Genomic DNA, 27,126 nt, shown 5'->3' on the forward strand with positions numbered 1-27,126 from the left:
TGATCGTACAGTACCATAAGCCACAGTAGGAAGATGGCAGAATGATTAAATCATTATTTTGCTTTGGTTCTTATAAGAATAGAAAAAGGTAGATGCAACATTGGATATTGGAATAAGTAATGAGATGATTGTACTTAAATAGGAAAAGGGGTATGTTAAGCAAACTAATCGTACTCTAGGTAAAGCCCCTCATCTGGATCGTCCATTTGTGCATTTTGAGAGGACAAGGTATACAGAGGCATTGTGGCATAACTTAATTAGTTGGAAAGCAATTAGCTATTAAGAAGGCACGCCAGGCATTATGGTCTTTTTTTAAGAGGGATAGAATTGAAAACTTAAACTTATTCCAAACCTGTATCTGATTTTGGATAGATCATACAGAGTATTGTGTAAATTTCTAGCTGAAAATCAAAAAAATATATATATATTTTTTGTGTGTGCGTGTGTGATATATATTGTGTGTATATATATATTTTTTTTAAAAATGTGTTAGAAAGGGTGTGGAGAAGATTTACAAAGATGAGACCAGAAATGACCAGGATTACAGAAAAGGAGAGAATGAGGACTTGGGAAAAGGCAGCTAAAACATTTTTAAAATTATGAAAAATTGAGGTAGCACATAACAGGAGGCCATCAATATCAGATAGTCATAGAGGATAGAGATACTACCATGGAGGATAACTGATAAGTTTAGATGAGGACAGGATTGGCTTGACTATCACGTCAACACCCATATAGGTTGATATGGCCCAAAGGCTTATTCGTGTGTACCCTGTATAATCCAGTTCTTTCAGGTATTCTGCGTGCTTCACTGCATCGATCACTGTTTTGACTAAAGCATAATCTATTTTTTCACGCCAGTAATACAGCTTGTAGTGATCTAATCCAGATTTTAATCTTTCAGAATGAAGGTGAAGTAGGAATAATTGAGAGTATTTCGTTGAAAAATTTTATGTGCCATGCTTGCCTTGGACCCTTTAAGTTTGGACCCAATGTGAATTTTTGTGGTTGGAAACAATGGAAGTAAGTGTTGTTAGCTGTTAATACCTCTTGCTGAATATGTGTTTTCTTCTCAACTACCATCTTTTGCATCTTCAAGCAGACTTCTATAGGTTATCTTAAGATTTGTCATTTGTTATATAATAGATATATATTCATATTCAGAAATATTTAGAAGAGAATATACAGTACTTTACTTCCTACAAAGCCTCAATTCCTATTCTTGTATTTCTGAGAAAGTTTCTGTTATTCCAAATGACTTTTTTTATTACATAGACTATTATCTTCTTGTGCTGCCGTTATCTCTTGGTGGCAGATCTGTTTAATCATCCAGCTCCTGAGCCTGGACCATAAAGAAGCTCCCATGCTCAATCATTGTTATTAATTTACCTTATAGTTCAGAAGGAGGCTATGTGGCTCATTTAGTCTGCACAACTCTTTGAAAGAGCTTGTCTGCTATCTGCACTCTTGTGTTCTTACCCCAAGTGATTGCAATTTTTAATTCACTTTTGAAAGCTATCAATTTGTAGTCAACAACCTAATAGACAACCTATTCTAAATCAAAGCCACTTGGATAAAACTATTTTTTACTGTTAAAATCCAAAAAAATTGAAAATAAATGACAAAATGCAAGAGGGTGTGAATTACATAATTTTTCCCCACTGTTGCATTTCACAGCAAACTGATCTTGCTCAATGCAATGATTGTCTCTGTGTGTGTGTGTTTACTTGGCATGGATATATTTTAAATCTGAGGATAGGTGAAATTGTCAGAAGATGGTGATAGATCACAATTTCTTTTCTAATGGTCCATGTGGATTACCTTTTTAATATGTAATAACCAATCAACAGTCCCTGGATGCTAAACATTCTTCCCTTAAAACATCACTGTTTTATCTAATATGAGTTACTGTGTATTTCTGGTTTCCTATGTCAATTACTACCATTTCTCCTTGATCTTTAGAAGTATAATTGTTAGTTAACTATGCACTTTAAATATGTTTCTTACAGGCTTTTTACGTGGCAATATACTCACAGGGTTGTGAAATTGTTCTGGGGAGGGGGGGAAAGGAGCAAGACTTAATGCACAAGAATCTTTCAAAATTTTGTTCTGTCTGTCCTTAGGTGGGAAGAGCTGCTGTACTAACAGCCCTCATTGTAGGGCTTGGTGGGAAAGCTACTGCCACAAATAGGGGGATACTCTATAAAAGGATTTGTAAAAGTGGTCAAAGGGTAAGGTTTAATTATTTTTACTTAAGTTGTATTGATCAATTTTATATAACTTGAATGTGATTATCAATTATTTCTGTCTTTAGCATTTTACTCTCAAACAAAGAGAGCTATTCTGATCAGTAAAATATTTTAAAGACTTATCAGAAGCTTGTAGCAATGTAAGCTCTTGTATACATTTTCAAGATGCATCAAGACAACTAACTACGTTTACAACTCTCTTTAGTGGCAATGGCTACATCCTGCGGTGCAATTCAAGAAAATCTGATCCTTCATCTGATATGTGTTATACGACATTTCTTAGGCATTTGGGAGAGAGGCTGTGAAGCTGCAGCTTTTTTAAAAGAATTAAATATTTCATCAGAAAAAATCCACTTATCAATGACCATAGTTTTTAGAATGACATCTGATGTCACTGTTCAAATTTTTATTTAATCACTAAAATACCTGCTGTACTCATGGTTTGGCATGGGTGGAGTGCCAACTACTTAATATTTTTGCAATCTTATTTTGTAGTCTAGGACCTCATTTAAAACTCCGATTCATTTGAATAATTAATTCAATAATCTAGTGACATTAAAATAAGGGTATAAACCCCCAGGAAGTGAGTTGCAAAATTAACTTCAATTTCTAATTTTTTTATTTCTAGTTCTGCAGATATTTCAATAACATTAAGAAACAGAGGACCTGATGCGTTTAAACCTGATAAATATGGAGAAGCTGTCATTGTGGAGCAACGTATTTCTGGGGATGGATAAGACAATACAGACTGAAAAGTCAGTCAGGTAAAACTCATTTTTGTTTTCAAGTAATTTTTTTGGATGTGGGCATGATTATTGCCATATCCCTAATTATCCTTGAATATGCTGGTGATCCACCTCCAGAACTGCTGCAGGTCTTGTAGTGAAATTAGTGTCACAGTGCTGTTCGTAGCAAGATCCTGGATTGGACCAAGCAACAACGATGGAAGGACAATACATTCCTACATCAACACACAAAATGCTGGGGGAACAGCAGGTCGGGCAGCATTTATGGAGGGAAATAAACAGTCGACATTTCGGGTCAAGACCCTTCATCAGGACTAGAAAGGAAGAGAGCAGAAGCTGGAATAAGAAGGTTGGGGGAGGGGTGGGGGGGAGTACATGCAGACAGGTGATAAGTGAGTTCAGGTCATAGGGGGAAAGTAAGAGGGTGGGGGGAGGGGGAGAAGAAAGAAGATGAGAAGTGATAGGTAGAAGAGGCAAAGGGCTGAAGAAAGAATCCAGTAGGAGAGGCCATTGCTGGGTATGGGGGTATCCATGGCTGCCTCTACTGCCACATTGAGGCCAGACGTAGACTGGAGGAACAACACCTCATATTTTGCCTTGGTAGTCTCCAACCTGACGGCTTCAACGTTGATTTCTCTAACTTCTGTTAACCCTGCCCCTCTTCCTCCAACCCCCCCCTCTCTTTTTTTTCCCCTGTGTCTTCCCTCATTCCTGAGGCTGTCTTCCCCCTTCTCTTTCCCCCTTCCCCCAACCTCATGACCTGCTTATCTATTCCCTACCTCTTTCCCTTGATTCCATGGTCCAGTGCCCTCTCCTACTGGATTCCTTCTTCTTCAATCCTTTGCCTCTTCTACCTACCACCTCTCAGCTTCTTGCTTCTTCCCCCATCCACCTACCTTCCCCTATCAGCTGGACTCACCTATCACCTGGACTCACCTATCACCTGCCTGCATGTACCCCTCCCCCGACTTCTTATTCTAGCTGGTTGGAGACTACCAAGGCAAAATAGAGGTTGTCGTTCCTCCAATCTACGTCTGCCTCTGTGGCAGTAGAGGCGGCCATGGATACCCCCATACCCAGCCATGGCCTCTCCTACTGGATTCCTTCTTCAGCCCTTTGCCTCTTCTACCTATCACTTCTCAGCTTCTTTCTTCTTTCCCCCCCCCCCCCACCAACCCTCCTACTTTCCCCCATGACCTGAACTCACCTATCACCTGTCTGCATGTACTCCCCCCACCTCTCCCCCAACCTTCTTATTCCAGCTTCTGCGCTCTTCCTTTCAGTCCTGATAAGGGTCTTGACCCGAAATGTCGACTGTTTATTTCCCTCCATAGATGCTGCCTGACCTGCTGAGTTCCACCACATTTTGTGTGTGTTGCTCCAGATTCCAGCATCTGCAGAATCTCTTGTCTACATTCCTGTATCAGAATGTTGTGCAAAACTTGGAGAAGAACCTGCAGATGATGGTGGTTGCCCCAATGTGCCTGCTGCCCTTAATGTTCTGGTGCTAGGAGTCACCAGTGCGGGGTGCTGTTTGAGTAGCCTAGTTGCGTAACTATGCTGCATTTTGTTGATGGTGTACAATGGTTGCAGTGTACACTAGTGATGGATATGTGTCAATTAAGATGGCTGTTTTAAGTTGAAGGTTGGCTATGGTGGATTGGGAAACTAGGTATCATAGAAGACCAGCAAAAGCTGATGTTTACAAAGTAATTTGCAACTATTGTATATACTTTTTTTTAAAGGCTCAATAGCCCCACAGGAAAAGTGGTCCAGCTTTGGGAAAACAAAAGTTAGTTATTAGATCAAAGAAAAAGGATTATTATTTTGGCAAAAAAGGAGTAAGTGAGAGGTTTGGGAAGATTTCAGAATGTGGCAAATGAAGATCAAAAAAAATGGAAAGTAAGTGAAATAGGATATGAGAGTAATCTTGTGAGAAAGAAAAACAGACTACTTAATGGCTGCTATAAATATTTAAAATAAAATGGCAAAACTGAATTTGGTTCCTGTAATCTGAGAAAGAAGTTGTGTTGAGGGAAATAAGCAAATGACGGGTAAATCAAACAGATTTTTTGTTTTTTCCCTTTACAATATAAGAACTGTTAAAGGAGAACAAGAGGTCAGTGGAGAATGCCGAGCTAAGCATTAGTTTCAAGGAAACTAATGAGAGTGAAAGCCAATAAATCTTTAGGACATGATGGAGATGGTGAATGCAATCACTGTTGCTTCCAAACTTTGCTAGGGAATTGCTTAACGAGCAGAAACCAGTAGAAATGGACAGGTCATTTTTTGATTGGGGTGTGTGCAATTAGTGGAGTGCTGGAGCTCCAACTGTTTACTGTCTATAATTGTTAATTCGGAAGGTGGGGGGGTTGGGGGTGGGTGCGGGGGGTGGGCTGCACGTGTGTAATACCTCCAATTTGCTGATGATCCAAAATAGGGTGACAATGTGAATTGAGAGGCTGTCTGGAGATGCAGACAGAATAATGTGAATGGATGAGGACATTGCATTTGGAGTTCAATGAGGAAAATGTCAACCCTTCAGGTGAATAGAAAAGTGGAGTATTCTTTTCAGAAGGAGAGAGATTGGAACATTGGTGCTTCAGAGGGAATTGAATGTCTTGCTACACATCACAGAAAGTTAACATATGTCAAGCAATGGGAAGACAAAATATACTTGCTCTATATTGCAAGTGGATTGAGCACAGGTTAAAGATGCCTTAGAGTGATAGTCATACAGCACAGAAACAGGCCCTTCGGCTCATCTTATTTCCTAAAGTAATAGTATATATTTTAATTCTGAATTGGGAGAAGGATTGAGTGCTGAATCATTCTGGCTCCGTCCCACTGCTATGCTCTCCTTGCCAACCGTAGGTGAAACCTCTGGTTCCTGGAAGAGTGGTTAGGCCTTGGTGGCAAATAGGCTTCAGGTAGCACATTGCTGAGGTCCTGTCCCCAGAAGGCTTCAGTGGGTGAACCTGGGGTGGAGACAGGTTTTGCTTTGTGTCAAAGCTGTCAAAGAATTTATTTTTAGGTATCAATCATTCAGGAACATTTGAAAACTTAAAAAAAATTAAAATTAAAAGCTCATTAGTATTCAAAATTTCAATTACTTTATTAAAATATTAAACTAAAGTGAAATAATTGGGAGTGCGGAAAACTTCCCTATTCTTCAACCAAAAATCACCATTTAAATGAATGGCTCTTAATCTCCACCAGGTCTACACTTGCTCAGGATCAGAAAGATGAAATTAACAGTCAAAAGCTGGGTAATGCTGACAAAGGCTCCACCAACTGACTCCACACAGTGCTAATGCAGGTGCATCTGTTACATAGTAAGTCTTGGACTTGAGATGGATCCAGATATGTCCAGAACTTAAATGCAGAAGGCCAGACATCAGCCATTCCCTTAAATCTCTGGCTACAGCTAGCACAGTTTGGCTCATGATATTATTCAAGATTTTTGGATAGGGTGAATGGTAAGGTTAAACCAAATGTAAAGATTTCTTTGGTTTTCACTGAAAATTTTACATGCTCCTTGTGCAGTTTCAATAGGCCATCATTTTCACCCTTTGTTCTATCTCCTTTCTGTAGGACACTTAGTTTCCACAAAGAAAGAAGAACTCAATACAATATTGGACCAATTCAATATCCAGGTAGGTCTTGTTCCCTCAAGATTCATGATTTTGTGTGCATGAGTTAGTAGTCTCATTGCCTTATAATACTGGCCCAGAAATGTCTGATCCCATATGATATCAAAAACTCGGCAACCTCAGGCCTGGCTAGTACTTGTAATGAAAACCATTTAGAAATACCTGGTAGAGTAGGCTTTGCCTGGGAGGATATGGGTATCAGCAGGGCAAAGCTCTTTGGAGTCTCTGAGGTGCCCCTGCACCACAGCATGATCTTGGGACTGATTTTGACTTTTGAAGTTCTTATTTCTAGATGCCTGGGGCAAGCCAATATCATTGCAAAATTGTGCACTCCGTTGGTACCATTATATTTCTGACACTTCAGTGGGATAATTGGAGTAACATTCTCATTAATCTGGAGTACGTTGTAATTTTTCCAAAGAACAACATAATTTGGCTAGTATATTTTCAAGCAAAAGTTCATAACATTTTTGATTTCTTGAGTTAACATTCTTGCATTGCTTTTTCGTTGATCCTGATTTTTTTGGATAAAGATGACAATATACCCATAAAATGATAACCATGCTTACCAAGTTGTATATATTTAGCAAAGATTATGATGACTTTTAGAATTCCTTGTGGTTTGCAAAACAATATCTGATACTGAATATTTTGTGAAATGTTTACTTTAAGTACATCTATTACAGCCTGCCCCCTATTTCTGAATTGCTTGCTTTACCTTGGTGATATATTTCATAAATATGCTGTCAAATTTGGCACACTTGTTGATACAGCTCTGAATTACTTTTACCTCTTTGCCACCCTCCATTGCATTGATTCATTAATGATCATATGATAGGTTAATGAGGGAAATTAGAAAGAGTGAACACGAGGTCTAAAATGTAGACCTACAGGAAATTCCCAGCAGGTCAGGCCATGCTAATTGAGCGAGGGGAAAACCTGAACCAATATTGGAGCTGGATGACCTCCAGAAGAGTTGGCTAATTTTGATATAAACTGAGAAAGCGAGTGACCTGAAGCTTAAAGTTTGATACTGAATCCTGCATTGTGCCGAGATAGAAGATGTGGTGCTGTTCCACAAACTTATTTTGGTCTTGTTATAACAGTGCAGGAGGCCACAAAGGGAGGTTAGAGTGGGAGTGGGACCAAGAATTCTCTGTACAACAGTTGGCTGTGCATCACCTATTTGTTGCTTTGCTAATTTTTCTTCCTCTCTGCACTACCATAGCCTGACCTGCTAAGTATGACTCCAGCACTGCTTTTGTAGTTTTCAGGGTTTTTTTCTTGTCTTTCTTTTCCCACCTACTCCCCTCCCCCCCCACCCCCCCCCCCCCCCCCCCCCCCCCCCCCTCCCCCCCCCCCCCCCCCCCCCCCCCCCCCCCCCCCCCCCCCCCCCCCCCCCCCCCCCCCCCCCCCCCCCCCCCCCCCCCCCTCCCCCATGGCTTATCCCCAAGTTTATTCTGGCTTCATCCTGTCAGATTTTAGGCCTATCCACCCCTTCCTTCTCTGCAACTTAAAAGTAATGCTTTCTGGCAAAGGGTCTTTCATCTAAAGCATTAACTCTGCTTCTCTTTCCACAAGTGCTACCTGAACCTGAGTTTCTAGCATGTTCTATTTTTGGCCCATCTCTCTCCCTCCATTTTAAAATATTCCCTTTCGACCAAAATTTTGGTTCCTGTGTTCATACCTTTGTGTCAAATTGTTAGCACCTCCTATTAAGTGGTGTGGGATGTTATTATATTAAAGGTTCTATTGAATGCATTTCATTAGTGGGCAAGAGGATTCCATTGGTGAAGTAGGTGCATTGGATGTGAGGACTTAATTCCATCATAGTTCTCTTCTGTTCTTCTTCATACCTACTGTATGTACAAAGCACCTCCAGTCATTTGGGAAAGCTGTAGTGCAAAAAATATAAAGCTGATCTGTGAATGGCTAACTTCCAACCTTGTTCCATATTCCACTGCTTAAAATCTCTTGCATTATGAAACAAATGCATTCCCTAGCCTAAGAAATTCTGCTGCTTGAACCAGTATATAAATGTGAAAACTGGGAAGAATGCTTTTGAAACCAAATATTGATCAATTATGTACAAGGAAATGATTCAGTGTATTGCTAATTACTTTAAAACTGGTAACAATTGAGCTTGATTAATTAAAATGTGGGAGGATGTATCACAGATGTGCCCTGTTTCCTGCTGTGGTTAATGACTATCCCAACTGAGTTGAAGAATGGTTCCATTCAAACCTGCCAATTGTTGCCGCACCTCACCCATTGTCTTTTAACACTTCCTTCACATTGCGTTCAACTTCACAGCTGGTAGAATGTGTCTTTTTACAAATTAGAAGCTATGGGACAGCTTACAAGAAGTGGTGTGATTTGCATATTTTGCAGTCTCCAAAATGTGCCTACCACTTGTGGATATAAAATACAACTGTACCAATGCAGTAAAGGTGGCATTAAATATAGCATTCATGACTGAAGATGAAAACCATAATGGTACATGTATTAGATCTGTCTGATTATGTAGTGTAGGAAGAATGTTGGTCGTGAAGTTCGGTCATACTGTGAGAGTCAATCCGCTCTGTAATAAAGTAGACAACAGCAGAACCAAGGTGTGTACAATAAGTGCTTTATTATTTAATACTAGCGGGAGTGAGGGATACAGAGAGAGTAAACAGCATAACCTGAGCTCTGTACTGATCCCCACTCAGAGATTTAATGTTTATGTCCCTCTTTTTTATACTTAATCTAAAGATGCCTATGTGCGGAGTTGCACATACCTGGGCAGTTGCTTACTTCAGCTATCGCATCTTCTGTTTCTAGGTGGTTAACAGCAATACAACTGCTCAGCTGGTTCTAGTGGTTTTAGTCAACAAACTTTAGCAAAACAAGATATGCCTTAAGCACTTCTTTGTTTCACCAAGTTTTTGCACATCTTGCAGTCACAACTATAGTCACGCCATGGTTGAAGCATTAACAGCTGTACATTATTAACCCTTACCATTTCCACTTTTACATTACAGCACGGAAGCTGGCCCTTTGGCCCAAACTGGTCCATGCTGACTATCATGTACTTGGCATGCTGGTAAATGGATTAGTATCGCTAAGGAAAGCAAACCAAGCCTATCCATTCTGTCATCATAGCTCTGCATCCCTCATCATCCCTCTCCTGTCCCCTCCAGTGCAATCTCATCCTTCCTATGTTGTGATGACCAGAACTGTGCGCATTTGTTTTGCCTCATGCATCAGGTTACTTGAACTCAGGATTTATGAAGTATGATTAGTAAGTTAGCAGATGACACACAAGTTAGTGGTGATGTTGATGTGAGGAAGGTACTCTCAGGCTACAGGACAATATCGATCAGCTGGTAAGTTGGGCAAAGAAATGGCAGATGGAATTCAATCCTGATAAATGTGAGGTGATGCTTGTCGGAAGGTTTGGCAAAGTTAAGACATGCACGCTGAATGGCAGGGCCCAAGGAGGCATAGAATAAGAGTGACCTTGGTGTACAAGTCCATATATCCTTAAAGGTGGCAGCACAGGTAGATAAGGTCATGAAGGAGGCATACAGGGTGCTGGCCTTCATTAGCAGGGCATAGAATACAAGAGCATGGAAGTCATAGTATAACTTTATAAAGCTTTGTTTTAAGCCACAGCTGGAGTATGTTGCAGGTCTGGTCATCACACTATAGGAAGGATGTAGTTGCACCTGAGCGGGGACGATTTACCAGGATGTTGCCTGGGATGGAGCATTTCAATTATGAGAGACTGGATAGACTGGGTTTATTTTCCTTGGAGAGGAGGAGATTGAGGAGAACCTGATAGAGGTATACAAAATTGAGGGGCAGAGGTATAGTAGATAGTAGAAACCCTTACCTATAACAGACGTGTCTATAACCAGAGGGTATAGGTTTTGGATGAGGGGTAATTGGTTTAGAGGGGATCTGAGAGAGAATTTTTTCACCCAGGGGGTGGTTGGAATCTAGAAGGCACTGCCTAAGTTTGTGGTGGAGCCAGACACTGTTACAACATTTTAAGTATCTGAATGAACACTTGAACTGCCAAGACTACAGATCAAGTACTGGCAGCTGGAATTTGTACTGATGGACACCTGACTGTCAGTATAGACATAATGGGCCAAATGACCTGTTTATGTGCTGTATGACCTTAGGCCATCTGACCCTTTGATTCTGCTGTGCCATTCACAGCTGATCTACCTCAGTGCCACTTTTGAGTATTATTGCCATAGCCCTTTATCCCCTCATTGTCCAGAAATCTGTCAGATGTGTTTTGAATGAACACAATGACCGAGCCTCCCTGGTCCTCTGGGTAGAGAATTCCAGTGGCTTGCCAGCCAAGTGAAGTAATTTCTCTATATCTCAGTCCTAAGCACCTACCTTTTATTGGGGGAAAAACTGCCCTCAACCCTCCTTGCATTTAGCGTGGCAGTCACTTTAGAACTTTGTATGATTTAATGAGATCAACGTGGAAGAATACAGGCTATTTCCTCAATCTCGTGTCATATGGCAAACCTACTGTCCTGAAAGCAGTTTAGTGAAGCTTTGCTGTCCTCCCTACATCCCCTTTCTTGGGTAAGGAGACCAAAATTGAAAATAATACTCTAAGGTGTAGTCCCACCAAGGTTTATTATTGTTCCAAGAATCTAAATGTCACCTCAGATAACAAAGTTATTAAAGTAAATTGCAGTTCGAATGCATTGGGTTCATGTATTGTTCAAGAAGGCACATCAGTGTATGTACTTAGGTGTCCAAGAAGATTTGTCTTGTCCAATAGGAACTTCTTTTCACTAAACTAATTTTGATCTAATCAAAGTGAAAGAAAGAAGTGGGGACAAACTGTTTTCAACTGATGAATGAAATTGGGAATGTTGGTTTGGCCTTGAGACGAAGAGAAAGAATAGAGTCTGGAATTGGTGGGTGCATTAGAAGGGTTTTGGACATGATCTGTGAGGGAGAAGAAAATTGTGTTCGGTTCTGAGAGAAATTGGGTAAAAGGATTGGAATTCTAAGCTACCTGAAAACTTGCATCTCAAGTAAAAATATTTTGAACCACTCAACCGTCCAGTATTCAGAATGTTAACCTGTGATTCTTTATTTAGTTATTTGTTCTTAATTAGTTTTTTGCCACCTGCCTGCTGAAGTGCTTTTGTTTTTGAATCACAGAATGATACAACAGAAAGATGGCAACTTGACTCTTTGTACCTCTGTCAGATCTAATGTAGAGTTTACCTAATTAATTCCCGTTTTCCTGTAAAGCATATATCCAGTTCCCAATCTGATCATTATTTTTGAACTTTCTTCCACCACTCTGTCAAGTAGTGGATGTAATTCACAAAACATGCTTGTTTACCTTTTGGGGGGGGGGGGGGGTGGGTGGGGGCGAAATCTTTTGTCACTTGCCAGTTTAGTTTGCCTTTAATGTACTCCATTAATCTAATTCATCAAATCTCCCTTCAACCACCACCTGCTCTAAAGAGAACAACTTTTGCAGTCGTTTCACATTAGCTCCTTTATCCATGGTATGATTGTGGTACATCTCTTCTCTAAGACCTTGGTATCCTTCATAAAATGTGGTACCCAGAACTAAACAACCTACCCCAGTCAAGACCTCTTCTGTATACTGGATATTTAGCACAACTTCCTTGTGCTCTTGCTCTAAGTATGCTTTCTTCACAGGTTTCTCCACCTTCAAGGATTTTGGTACATTTACTCCAGGTTGTCTCTGTTCTTGCACTCATAATATATTATTCATATTGCCTTATCCCATACTTCCTATCAAAATGTGTTACTTAATACTTTTTCATTTATCATGTGTATGTCCATTCTCTAACTTCTCTTTACCATCTTCCTGTTTGCTACATTGTCAAACTTTATATCATAAATTTTGAAATTTGTTCTGGGTAGAGTCTAGGTTATAAACATCATAAGATTAGTGGTCTAAATACCAAATTTCCTGGAGAATTGCACTGTATTTTCATCTGAAAAGCAAGTTATCACTGGTACACTGTTAATTGACCTGTATTCAGTTGTATATCCATATTACTGTAGACCCTTTAATCTCATGCTGTTTAGTTTTGCTGAAGTCCATTATGTGGTACTTTGTTTAATATCTTTTGAAGCATCAGGTGCATATCCTTAGCAGTCCTGTCCGTTTCTTGACTGCAGAGTTCTTCCAGGTTTATCAAATGTGGCAGGTTGGACTGTTGTTGCTAGGTCTAATTTCTACTTCAATGTAAAATTTTCAACACCAATCTTCCTTCACCTACCCCATTCTAAGAAAAATTGAATTAGAATTAGAAAATGTTGGAGATACTTAGGCCAAGCAGCATCTGTGGTAAGAGGAATAGTGATGTTTCAGGTCAAAGACCTTTCATGAGAACTAGGAAAAATTAGAAGATGTAAGAGTGCCATACAGGAACAGGCCCTTCAGCCCACTGTGCCTGTATCAAAAACAAAAATTTGGGTGGGGTGGAAAGAACAAGGGAAATGTCTGTAATAAGCTTGTCCAGGTGATGCAAAATGGTGTTGTGGTCTGAGAGGGTGATAAATTATAACTGATCTGTTTGGAAGTGTAAATAGATATGAATGAGGATGTTGGAGCAATGCCCTCTTTACAATATTTTTATTAAATCCATGGAAAAAATACAGAATACATGCATCAAAGAAGAGGATAAAAATACTACTGAATACATTGTGTTAAATCATACTTAAGATTACAATACTCAATAATCACATGTAATAGTTAATAAAGAAAATTGGAATATTATTATATTAAAAAAAATCTACTCCCACTACCAAAACCGAAGCTGTTTGATAGAAGAAAAGACAAGGGAAAAACCCTTGAAACCTAACAATATCAGCCAATGTCTGCATTTTAGTCACCAAATCAAAGGTTTGAAACTAATTCAAAGAAGGTCCCCACAGGGTTTGAAAGTCTAAGTTAGATTCAAGAATTGAACGACGGATCTTCTCTACATTCAGGTATGGCATAACATCCCGTAACCATTGAGCATGAGTAGGCGGAGTAACTTCCTTCCATTTAAGCAACACAGCCCTCCTGGCTATAAGAGAAATAAAAGCCAGAATGTGTAGATCAGAAGCCTTCAAAGTTGTATCTTTTTCTCCAGCAATCCCAAATAATGCAGTCAAAGGATTAAGTTTAAAATTAATGTTAAAAAAGCACAGAAAAAGTTTGAAACACCTCTGTCCAATATTTTTTAAGACTCTGACATGTCCGGAACATGTGCATTAAAGAAGCCTCTCCGTTATTGCATTTGTCACAGTAAGGAGATATATCAGAATAAAAATGGGATAGTTTGTCTTTAGACAAGTAAGCTCTATGGGCCACTTTAAATTGAAGGAGAGAATGACGGCTGCATAATGACGAAGTATTAACCAATTAAAAAATTTCATTCCAAGTTTCCTCAGAAATTGACATTTGCAAATCTTGTTCCCAAGCATTTTTAATTTTATCCATTGGAACCTTATTCCTAATAATCTATCGTAAATATTGGATATTGAGCCATCGTGAAAAGGCTTCAAATTAAAATTACATCTAATAAATTTCTTATCAGGACTGGTAGAAAAGAATGTAGTTGAGATCGAAGGAAGTCTGTAAATATTGGAAAGAATGAGTTTTGGTAAATTATTCTTGGAACATAATTGTTCGAATAAAAAAAGGTTTCCTCCAACAAACAGATCCTGAAAACAAGTAATACCCGATTTGTTCCACTCTTTCAAAACTACATCAGTCATAGAAGGTTTAAAAAAAAATAAGAAAAAATAAGATTGGACAAAGAAAAACTCAATAAACCACAATATTTTCTAAATTGTAACCAAATCCTCAAAGCATGTTTAACTACTAAATTATCTGTTAGTTTATTTAATGATAAAGGAAGTGAAGAACCAAGCAGAGAAATAATAGAAAATTTTTTAAGATTTAGCTTCCGAAGAAACCCCATACTGGACAAGCCTCTTGATTAATGTAATGTAACCAAACTGTAAGATTTCATATATTGACTGCCCAGTAATAAAACCTAAAATTAGGTTAAGGCTAAACCTCCGTTCTTTTTAACCTTCTGAAGGTGAACTTTATTCAGTGTAGGATGTTTGTTATTCCATATGTAGGAAGATATAATTGAATCAAGAGAGTCAAAGAAAGACTTAGGAATAAAAACAGGTAAAGCCTGAAATAGATATATGAATTTAGGTAAAATATTTATTTTAATAGAATTAATTCGACCAATCAATGATATAGAGGGAGTGACCAACTTGATAAACCCCTTTTCACATAATACAGTAAGGTGAGAACATTTTCTTTAAATGTTTATAATTTTTAGTAATTGATACCTGCAGATAGATGAAATGATTTCTTACAATTTTAAAAGGAATGTTAATATCAAGTGGTACCAGGTTATTCAAAGGAAAAGTTCGCTTTTGTGTAAGTTCAATGTGTATCCTGAAAATTGACTAAACAAGAAAGTAAAGAAAGCATAGGAGGAAACAAGGCTTTAACATTAGATATAAAAAGTAATAAATCATCGGCATACAATGAAACTTTATGGTTAATACCTCTTCTGGAGATACCAACGATGTCACTAGATATTCGGAGAGAAATAGCCAAGGTTCTAAGGCCAAATCAAAGAGCAAAGGGCTCAAAGGACATCCCTGTCTGGTTCCACATTGAAGGTTAAAAGATTTAGAATTTTGAAAGTTAGTAAGAACTCAAGCAGAAGGGAATAAATAATTTAATCCATTGGATAAAATCGGGCCCAAAGTTAAATTTCTCTAAAGTTTTAAATAAGTAATTCCATTCAATCCGATCAAAAGCCTTCTCGGCATCCAGAGATATCACACGATCCTATATCTCCTTAGACGGAGAGCAGATAATATTCAATAAACGGCGAATATTAAAATGAGAATATCGATTTTTAATGAAACCAGTCTGATCGTCAGATATAATTGAAGCTAAAATGTTTTCCAATCTACGAGCCAGAACTTTAGATAAAATTTTAACATCTACATTAAGTAACAAATTGGTCTGTACGAAGCACATTCGTTGGGTTCTTATTTTTCTTAAGAATGAGTGAAATAGAGGCTTCATAAAAGATTGTGATAATCTACCCAATTTAAAAGAATCCAAAAAAACAGCACATAAATGAGGCATAAGCAAAGAGGAAAAGGCTTATAAAATTCTCCAGGAAATCCATCAGGACCTGGAGTCTTTCCAGAGTGTAAAGATCGTACAATCTCAGCAATTTCCTTTATATGTAATAGATTGATCCAACTGTTTTCAGTTATCAGTAGAAAGTAATAGGAACGTTTAATTGGTCAAGCAACCTTATTCATTACAGTATCATCTTTAGGAAAATTAGGAATTCTAAAGTTTAAATAAAATTCTCAAAGTATCATTTATTTCTAAAAGATCAGTTGTCCTCTTGCCATTGGCTTTACAAATTTCTTTAATTTGCCTTCTCGGCTCTGGAGATTTTTAATTGGTTAGCCAGTAATTTAACCATTTTTATCTCCATGAATATAAAATTGACTTTTGTCTTTTAAAGTTGACTTTCAATTGGATATGTTAAAAGATCATTAGTTTTAATTTCAACTCACCTTTTATATAAGCCAGATCTGGATCCAAAGCGTATTTTTGATCTAATAGTTTCAGATGATTAACTAAATTGGCTTTTTCTCTGTTAGCTTTTTTTCCTAATGCTTGCCGTATAAGAAATTTATTTGTCCTCTAATAAAGGCTTTAAAAGCATCCCATACGATAAGACTAGAAATCTCTTCCGACGTATTCTCTTTAAGAAAAGAGTAATTTGTTTCTCCATAAATTTTAAAAAGTCTATCAGATAAAGTTAGATTTAAAATGCCAAAATCTGTTTGTCTGAGGGAGCCCAGGGAGATTTAAAGATAGAAGCACGGGAGCATGATCTGAAAGAGCAATCTCTTTATAGTCACAGGATCGAACTGATGGAATCATTTGATTATCAATAAAAAAAAGTCAATTCTGGAATATGTATGGTGAACATGAGGGAAAAAAGAATATTCCTTATCTTCTGGATGTAAAAAGCGCCAGGTGTCAATGACACCAGTTTTCATTAAAACAATTGAAGGAATAAAGCTGATTTATTAGGAGCGGCTAATTTAGTAGATGACCTATCTAGTTTTGGATCTAACCAGCAATTAAAGTCTCCTCCTAACACCAGAAAGTAAAGATTCAAATCTGGTAGAAGTGGAAAAAAATTGTTCAAAAATCCTGGGTCATCTGTATTTGGAGCATAAATATTAGCCAATACCATTGGTCTATTATTTATTTTCCCTGATACTATAACAAAATGACCATTAGTATAAGTTATTACCTTATGTTGATGAAATGAAACTGTCTTATCTATAAATATTGACCCCCCCCCCCCCCCCAGATTTAGCTTGAAAAGAAGAATGAAATTGGAGACCATTCCATCGATTTTTTTTTTTAAAAAGTGAAATATCACAGTTACGAATATGAGTTTCTTGTAAGAAGATAATAGATGCTTTAAGCTTTTTTTAATATAGGCAAAAATCTCATTTCACTTCATAGGGTGATTTAAGCCTTTCACATTGAAGCTAAGTAAATTAATAACTCGATCCGCTTGTAATATTGTTTAACTGTAGGTTAAAAAAAGAGAGTAATGAACAAACCATACTGGAATGTACCATCAAAATGGTGATGGAGTACCAGATAAGGTAACTAAGCAGCAGCTTTGGCTGACAGCCCAAAACAGCTTCCCAGGAAGAAACCCACCACCCAAAGATGACAAGCCAGCAAAGAGACAGCTGGCACCTGCCTAAAGACAGATTAATCCAAACTATCTCTGCTCAATAACTTTCAAGGTTAGTAAAATTCCAACCCAGTCATAAGTGAGTTTAAAAAAAAAACCATGGTTACAAATGTTTAAAAAAAACAAGTGTCCTTATTTCAAAATGTATTTGAAAAAACGATTCAAAAGAAAGATCGAAAAAAAATCAAAAAACATAAGCATCCAAAGTATTAGTAAGTGGTTACCAAAAATAAAATACAGAAAATATTCATAGAGAGGAGTATGAAATCATTCAGTGGGAGTTTCCAAAAAAAAACTGGGCTTCTCCAGGCGACTGAAACCATTCCTGCGAACCATTTTTCAGTATAATTCTGAGTCTTGCAGGGTAATGAAGAGGACTGTTTGTAACCTTTCTGATGCAGATCCGACATGACCTTTTTAAATTTAACCCGTTCCTCATAACTTCAGGTGAGTAATCTTCAATTCTGATCTGACAATCTTGATTGTCAGATTCCTCTTGACGTGCTTCATGGAATAGAAGCTCCTTAGTTTGAAAATCATGGAGAAGGATGATGATGATCTGGGATGACTTGCATAGGGAAGTTTAAAAGGGGGGTGATCTGTGTGCTTGATCAATCTTTGGCAAGAGTCTAGAATATCAGGGAATACTGAGTCAAAACCTTTGCAAAGAATTCTATAGGTTGATTACCTTCAGACTTTTCTGTAAACCCAGAATTTGGAGATTGCATCTTCTGCTCCTGTTTTCTAAGTTCAGTAACCTGCTTTAACTTTTCATTATCTTTGGCTTGCTTTTTTACAAAGGTTCTGTAAGTCATCAATTTTCCCATTCCAAAACCAAAAGAGAGGCTTCATTCACTTTAATTCGTCCTTCATGATCTTCCAGGATTCTTTGAATAGAGTCAAACTTGGAATTCAGCTGTTGAAGCTGCTCGAAAATAGCTTCCAGAGTTGCCGGAGGAACATCTTCCTTAGTGGTTTTCATAGCCTTAGCACCCCTTGTATTCATAATGAGATAAAATCACGTTTAAGTCTGCTACTGAGGACGAAAGAGAAGGATTTCAAACCAGGTTGAAGCAGTTAAATATAGTGAGAGCAGCAGCAAATAGCTGTTACTCCACTAACGGCCAGCAGAGACTCTTGGAGCAAAGCTCAATGTAAATTCAAGAAGCTGCACCTCATCTTCTGTCTAGGCACAGTGATTTTTCTGCTTCAAGGGCTGCTAACTTCCAAGTACTCTATTTTTCCTCTTTTATCGCTACATTGCGAGCATTCTTACTGAAGATGGGCCATGTTACCTCAGCCTTTCTCTTCACTTCCATAAGAGGATTAATTTCTTCACTAAGTTGTGTCTTTTGACTAATCTTATTATTTATGTTTATAAAGGACTTTCAGGTTCCCTGGTACATCATCGTTAAGCTGTTCTTGAACTCTTTTTGATCTTTCTGTGTATCTCTTATGTTTCCACTGTATTATAAACTTTGCATTTGTTTCTTTGTCATTTTGCATATTGAGACATCTGGGAAGATCTGGTTGTGGGCAACTTTCCTGTAGTTCTCATGACATGTATGTGGAAGCAGCTTCTCTTTTTAAGCCATCCATTGTTCAGTTATTGTGTTTCCTAAAAAAAAGATTAATTCTAGTACAGCTAGACCTTATCCTTCTTTAACTTAAGTTATTCCTTCTCAAATTAAGTACTCTTATGCTTAATTGTGCCTTGTCCCTCTCCATGGTCATTCTAAACCTGATATAATGACCATAATTCTCCAAATATTCTGTGACTGACACATGGCCTTCTGACTCTTTGTGCAGAACTAGATCCAGAACTACATCTTTCTCTTGGGCTGGAAACAGATTTCCTAAAATGTGTACAAGGGAAACTTCTTTTGCACTCTATACTACTAATGTTGCAATCTACGTTCCTTGGATTCTGCGCTCCTTGGATTTTTCTGTAGTTTGCATGCAAGTTTTCACTATCTCCTTACCGTTATTTGGCAGTATTAATCCAGTAACAAAGTTTCTCTGTTGTTCTCCAACTGGAACCAAACATGGTAGAAGGAAAGCCTATTTGATTCTTTTGACCCCTCTCCTGTCTATCACAGCAAAGATTTGGATAGACAGTTTGTAAATGTTTGAAACAATGCCAACCGATGTGATCACCGGATTTTGCGAAGAAAAATTTTAGTCGATATTTTAAATCATCTAAAGAAACGTGTCTTGTTACTGGATCAGGGTTCTGGGGTGGTCACTTCTGCTGCAATGTGCATTTTGCAATAGTTTATAATGTGTGCTGTATTAGGTCAAGACTAATGGTGTTTTCTGAGGAATTAGACAATGAAACGCACATAGGTCAGAATACTTACCAGTGTATTTTTATTTCTGTGCAGGTAGATAACCCAGTGTCAATTTTAACACAAGAAATGAGTAAACATTTCTTGCAGTCCAAAAGTGAAGCAGATAAATATAAGGTAAGTTGTGTTGGATGCATGGAGGTGATGAGATAATTATATTTTAAGTACAATATTGAAGCTGGTTATTCCATCCTATACCCATAAATACAGTGCTATTTTATGTTCTTTGCAATGTATACCACATTTGCAATACAATTTATGTAATGGCATTTTCAATCATCTCCTTAAGAGTTGTTGGCTAAAACGAGGACTTTTTAATGTAGTCAGATATTAAATTCATACTCTGAAATGGAAATTATTTTGTGTGTACATAATTTGTACCATGAGACATTCTGCAACAATAACGAGGGAAGTGGTGCTGGGCATATTATTGGAGCTGCAGTCTGACAGGTGATCAGGTACTAATGAACCTTGTAGGGTCTTCAAATAAGTGTTACGAGATAATTGTTGTATTGGTTTTTATTTTCCAAAATTCCTTGGATCCTGGGATTGTTCTATTAAATTAGAAAATAGTAAATGTAAGCCCTTTATTTGAAAAGGCTGGGGAACAGAAAGCAGGTATACCACAAGGATTGGTGCTTGGACCTTTATTTTTAATATATGGATGAGAATGTCGTAGAGCAATACAGCATGGATACAGGCCTTTTGGCCCAACGAGTCCATGCCGACCGTGGTGCCCACCCAGCTAGTCCCAATTTCCTACGTTCAGCCCATGTCCTTCTAAGCCCCGCCTTTGCATGTACCTATCCAAGCGCTGCTTAAATGATACTATTGTACCTGCCTCAACCACTTCTTCTGGCAGCTCGTTCCATATACTCACCACCCTCTGCGAGGAAAAAGGTGTCCTAGTCCCTTTTAAATCTTTCCTCTCTCACCCTAAATTTATGTCCCCTGGTCCTGGACTCTTCTATCCTGGGGGATAAGACTGTTACCACCCACCTTATCTGTGCCTCTCATAATTTTGAACATTTTTATAAGGTCACCCCTCATTCTCCTACATTCCAAGGAATAAAGACTTAGCCTGGCCAATCTCTCCCTATAAATCAAGCCCTCGGGTCCTGACAACATCCTCGTAAATCTTTTCTGCACTCTTTCCAATTTGACCACGCCTTTCCTATAACAGGGTGACCAAAACTGTATACAGTTCTCCAAGTGGGCCTCACCAACTATTTATACAACTGCTACATCATGTCCCAACCCCTATACACAATGCCCTGACTGGTGAAGGACAGCGTCCTAAACACCTTTTTCACCCCCTGTCTACCTGTGACACTGCTTTCAACAAACTATTCATTTGTACTCCTCGATCCCTCTGCCGTACTGTTCATAGTATGTCCTATGTTGGTTTGACTTTCCAAAATGCATTACCTCACACTTATCTGTATTGAAATCCATTTGCCACTCCACAGCCCACTTCCCTAACTGATCAAGATCCCCCTGTAGTCTACGATAACCTTCTTCACTATCAACAACTCCTAATTTCATGTCATCTGTAAACTTGCTGATCAAGCTTTGAGCATTCACATGCAAATCATTTATATAAATAATGAATAACAAGGATCCCAACACCAACCCCTGTGGCACACCACTGGTTACTGGCCTCCATTTTGAGAAACAACATTCAACCACCACCTTTTGCTTCCTACCTCCGAGCCAATTTTGAATCTACCTAAATAGCTCTCCCTAGATTCTATGGGACCTAACTTCCAGACTAGCCTTCAATGCGGGACTTTATTGAAGGCCTTGCTAAAGTCGAAATAGACAACATCCACTGCCCTACTCTCATCTACCTTTCTGGTTACCTTTTTAAAAAAATTCTAAAAGGTTTGTTAATAAGCATGACTTTCCACACACAAAGCCATGCTAACTCCTCCTCATCAGACTCTGTCTATCTAAATGCTGGTAGATCCTGTTCCTCAGAATTCCCTCCAGTAACTTCCCCACTACTGACGTTAGGCTGACCGGCCTGTAGTTCCCTGGCTTGTCCTTGCTACCCTTCTTAAACAAAGGAGCAACATTAGCCACCCTCCAGTCTTTGGGAACTTCATTGGCTAATGATGAAGCAAATATCTCTGCAAGGGCCTCCCACAAAGTCAAGCACTTGGTCAGGCTCTGGGGATTTATCCACCTTAATGTGCTGTAAGGCTGCTAATACCTCCTCCCTGGTAATATGAATGTCCTCCAAAACATCTCTACTTGTTTCCCTCATCTCTTGAGCAACTATGATTTTCTCCTCTGTAAACAGAGAGGAGAAATATTCATTTAAAGTCCCACCCATCTCCTGTGTCTCAAGACATAGGCGGCCCTGCTGATCTCAAAGGGGACCTACTCTCCCTAGCCACCCTGTTACTCTTAATATAGCCATTGAACCTCTTGGGATTTTCCTTAACCTTACCTGTCAGATCCATCTCATACCCTCTTTTCCTGATTTCCCTTAAGAGTATTCTTAATCTTTTTATAGTCATCAAGGGATTCACTCGTCTCTGACCTCTTAAACCCAATGTATGCTTCCTTTTTTTTTGATCAGCCAGATTTCCTAAACTTGCCAGGTTTACCCTTCACCCTAACAAGAACATGCTGTTCCTGTACTCTTGATATCTTGCCCTTAAAAGCCTCCCACTAGCTATTATTTCTTTCCTTTCAAACAGGCTCACCCAATTGACCTATGCTAGATCCTGCCTAATTCCCCCAAAATTAGCCCTGCTCCAGTTTAAGACCCTAACCTGTGGACCTGTCCTATCCTTTCCAATCACTATCTTAAAACTAATAGAATTATGGTCACTAGAGCCAAAGTGCTCTCTGACTTCCACTTCAGTTACTTGACCTCAAGTGGCAGTCAGGGAGCACTTTGGCTCTAGTGACCATAAGGGAAGGTCCAGTATTGCACCCTCCCAAGTAGGGCTCTATATATTGACTCAGGAAACTTTCCTGGACGCATTTCACAAATTCCACCCCATCCAGGCCCTTAACACACTGGGTAGTTGAGTCAATACTAGGGAGGAATGTTTCTGCTGACTATTGGGGGTGGGGGTGGAGTCTATAATGCAGCTCCACTAGAATGACCCTACCCTTGTTTCTGAGTTCTACCCATAGGGCCTAAGTGGATGATTCCCCCAAGAATGTTGTCTCTAAGCACTGCTGTTACATCCTCCCTTGTCAAAAAGGCAATGCCACCTCCTCGCTTACCTGTAACTCTGTCATGCCTGTAGCATCTGTATCCTGGAATATTGAGCTGCTGGTCCACAGAGCCAATTCATGCTCTTGAGTTTGTCTGCCTTGCCTGTTAAACTTTGTGCCTTGAAATAAATGCAGTTTAATTGAGTCCTTTCCCTGCCTTTACTCGGTTGGCACAGTAGTGTAGCGGTTAGCGTAACACTATTAACAACGCCAGCGATCCAGGTTCGATGCTGCCGCTGTCTGTAAGGAGTTTATATGTTCTCTCCGTGTCTGCGTGGGTTTCCTCGCACACTCCAAAAAGACGTACAGGTTAGGAGCTGTGGGCATGTTATGTTGGCACCAGAAGAGTGGCGATACTTGAGGACTACCCCGACACATTCTCAGTAACGCAAAAAGACGCATTTCACTGTGTGTTTCGATGTACGTGTGACTAATAAATATTTTAATATCTTATCTTTTTACCTAACTCCCTATACTCATTCTGCAGGATGTCATCCCTTGCTCTACCGATGTCATTTGTACCAACATGTACAGCGACCTCTGGCTGTTCGCCTATGTCTGTCCCCCTCACTATCGAGTCTCTTATCACTATCACTCTGTCTGACTGCACCCTTTTCCCTCTGAGCCAGTCACAGTGCCAGAGACCCGACTACTGCTGCTAGCCCCAAAACAGTATCCGAAGAGGTATGGGCTATGATGAGTAAGTTTGCAGGCGATGTGCAAATTGGTGGAGTCATAGAAAGTGAAGAAAGTCGTTTAAATATATGCTGGGATAGAGATCAGCTGGAAAGTTGGGCAGAGTGATAGCAGATGGAACTTATTCCAGGCAAGTGTGGGGTAGTGCACTTTGAGAGGTCAAATTCTGAGAGGACGTATAGTGAAAATGGCACTGTTCTTAGGAGCTTTGATATACAGAGAGAACTTGGGGTGCATGTCCAAAGCTCCCTGAAAGCAGCAACACAGAAGGATAGGGTAGTAAGAAAGGCATTTTATATGCATGCCTTCATAAGCTGAGACATTAAGAGGTTGGACATCATGTTTCAGATGTACAAAACAAAGGTTAGGCTGCACTTGAAGTGTTGTGTACAGTTCTGGTTGCCACACTATGGGAAGGATATGGTAGCAGTAGAGAGAGTGAAGAGATTCAACAGGATGATGCCTGGAATGCTGTAGTTGTAAGGAGAGATTGGATAGGCTGGGTTTATTCTCACTGGAATGTAGGAGGCTGAGAAGTGACTTTATAAAAGTTTACAAAATGATGAGGGGCATAGATAGGAAAGGTAGTCAATTTTTTTCCCTGGGCAAGAGAGTCTGAAACTCTAGGGCACAAGTTTAAGGTAAGAGATGAGAAATTTAAAGGAGATCTGAGGGGTAGGTTTTTCAGAGGGTGGTGAATAGTTGGTACAAGCTTTGAGGAGGTAGTGGAGGCAGATGCTGTAACAGTGTTTGTGGCATTTAGATGAGTACTCGGAAAGGGCAAGTGTAGCAGGATTTGGGGCAAATGGGATTGGCATAGATAGGCATCATGGTCGAATTGGATGAGGTGGGCTGTAAGGGCCTGTTTGTGTGCTGTACGTTTCTGTGATTCTATGAGGATATAATTGAGAGGCTCCAGTGTTGATCTAAGAACAGTTTCTGGACTGAGGGACTACAGTTACAAGCTGGGATAGTTATATTTGAAGAAGTGAAGGATGAGTGGAGACTTGAAAGAAGTATATAAAATGATGAGTCTAGACCTAGTAGGTAGTGGGAGGCTGTTCCTTTTGGTGGAGAGGTGGAAGATTAGAGGTCACAGGAATAAAAGTTAAGAGAATTAAGAGCAGCATGAGGAAATTTATTTTGTATAAAGTGTGGTTGGAATCTGGATTGCACTGCTGCCAGATGTGGTGGAGGCAGGTTCCACTGTGGCCTTCGTGAGGAAACTTGATAAATATGTAATGAGGAAAAGAATTGCAAGTCTATGGAGAGGAATTTGTAGGTGGGGGGGGGGCAGGGATGGATGGAATAAGTGAGTTACTCTGGTTGAGAGGCAGCTTGGACACAATGGGCTGAATGGCCTCCTGTGATGCAGCCATTCTATGATTCTGTGATTAAAATCAATTGAAATATTCAACATGTGTCAAATTCGTTTGAAAAATGGGGATTGACTCAATTCAGGAATTGTTCCCGAAAGTGTTATACGTTGACCTTCAAATCAAATCTTTGATTAAATATTGTAAGGTTTTCCTACTGGGGAAAGTCTCAGTTATTGATATATTAGAAAAAAAACATTATTGGTGATGCATTTGTTGGAGTTTGGTGAATGCACATTGACTTTTGTTTGTCAATTTAAAATTCATTACTGACTACACTTCAAGACATTGCCTTGTTGGAAATAGTTAGATATGTCTTTAAAAAAACGTTCTCCACAAAGTTGGCTCCTTCTTTCATTCATTCAGAGCAAGAATCTTAATGTGAATAAACTCAACTGTGTTTGTGTTTTAAGTTTTTCATGAAAGCCACTCAGTTGGAGCAGATGAGAGATGATTATTCCTACATCATGCAAAAAAAGGCATTAACAAATGAGAAAATTGAAAAACAGGATGAAGTAAGTAAAAGTGTACAACTTCATTTAACTTTTGTACCTTATAAATGCAGGGCATTTCACTTTGGATCTTAATTTTTGTGATTCTTGGATTAAATAAATGGTCATACAACATGGAAATAGCATGTCTGTGCCAGACATCAAGCACCCAGCTGCCCAACTCCCATTTTTTCCCCTCTCATCTCCATCAACTCTTTATTTTTGCCACCTTCCATTCCCCCCCCCCCCCCCCCCCCCCCCCCCCCCCCCCCCCCCCCCCCCCCCCCCAACCAACCCTGCCACTGTTTCTCCTGCCACTCACCAACACCAGGGGCAATTTACTATTGCCAGTTAATTTGCCAGATTTGGTCCATGAGAGGAAACCAAAGCACCCACAGAAAAGCCACGCTATCACAGGGAGAGCATGCAAATTTCACATGGATAGACAGTACCAAAAGTTAGGATTGAACATGTGTATCTGGAGCAGCAGCTCCAACTGCTGTAGCATTCTGCTGCTAAATGACTATATAACAGTCTGAAATAATAAAAAAAAAGAGATTCAACTACTTATCGTGTTTTTGACTAAAGGGGCATTATATAACCATTCTCATTTAAAAATCAAATTTGATTTAATCTGTGTAAAAGAAGTTGAAGATCTGATGTGTCATGTCTCAACAGCTAAATTTTAGTGCAGAGTGGAGGTTGAGAAAGAAAGGAAATTTTTGTTTTGAAGTTTTAAAAAAAAAATCTTTGAGTGATTTGGAGAGAGAGTAGTTTCTGATTATGACTTCCTGGCCCAATTTTTCTAATTGTGGTGCTTTGTTTTCAGTGAGGGTATTTCAAATTTAAGCTTGAACAAGGGAGAGAATGCAGCAGATGTTGAAAATAAAACTCGTAGAAAATGTTAGAAACATTTAGCAATTTGGCAAGCATACGTTGAGAAAATGCAATTTTCTTATTTTGAATGTTTTAAACATAATATGAAAATTGCCTTGTGCTTTGGCAAGTCTTGTTTCCAATTGTTTGTCTTTCGTGTTGCCTTTTAGTTTTGGATGGAGTAACCAAATAGAGTGTTTCCTGAATTCTACACTGTTGTTTTCAATCCTTAAGGCAATAGATCTTCAGCTTGAACTGTTGGTGTTACCAGTTTGAAAGCAATAACTAGTCAGATAGCCTGTATTTCCTTTTCTGTGAAAATGTCTACCTTGGCTGCTTGATAGGTTTCTAGGTCAGAAATGGCACTGTTAATCAGCAAATTAGATTTGTAACAGGACTACAACACAGTGAAAATGTATCACTTTGTATAAGCAAAATACACTTTGTTGTCTTGCTATGTGTTTTCAAGGCCTGTGGTTATTGTACTAATATATAGTATATCAAGTTCTTAAAGACTTTTAATACTTTCCTCCTGTTCTGCTTGTGTCGCCTTTCCATGCATCACATGCTATCTCTTCACCTTCTAAGTATATTACATTTACACAGTAAG

General features: G+C 39.0%; 1 protein-coding gene across 1 annotated transcript in view; it reads left to right on the forward strand.

Moving 5' to 3' along the window:
• Positions 1-27,126, forward strand: part of LOC127575496 (structural maintenance of chromosomes protein 6-like) — a 68,758-nt gene that overhangs the window by 6,862 nt on the left and 34,770 nt on the right. Inside the window, 8 exon segments of the mRNA XM_052025430.1 lie at positions 862-1,000; positions 1,002-1,032; positions 2,134-2,236; positions 2,878-2,981; positions 2,984-3,013; positions 6,590-6,651; positions 19,877-19,957; positions 25,563-25,664. Coding sequence (XP_051881390.1) covers positions 862-1,000; positions 1,002-1,032; positions 2,134-2,236; positions 2,878-2,981; positions 2,984-3,013; positions 6,590-6,651; positions 19,877-19,957; positions 25,563-25,664 — 652 coding nt within the window.

Source organism: Pristis pectinata, chromosome 10, assembly GCF_009764475.1.
Source record: "Pristis pectinata isolate sPriPec2 chromosome 10, sPriPec2.1.pri, whole genome shotgun sequence".
Classification (NCBI taxonomy): Eukaryota; Metazoa; Chordata; class Chondrichthyes; order Rhinopristiformes; family Pristidae; genus Pristis; species Pristis pectinata.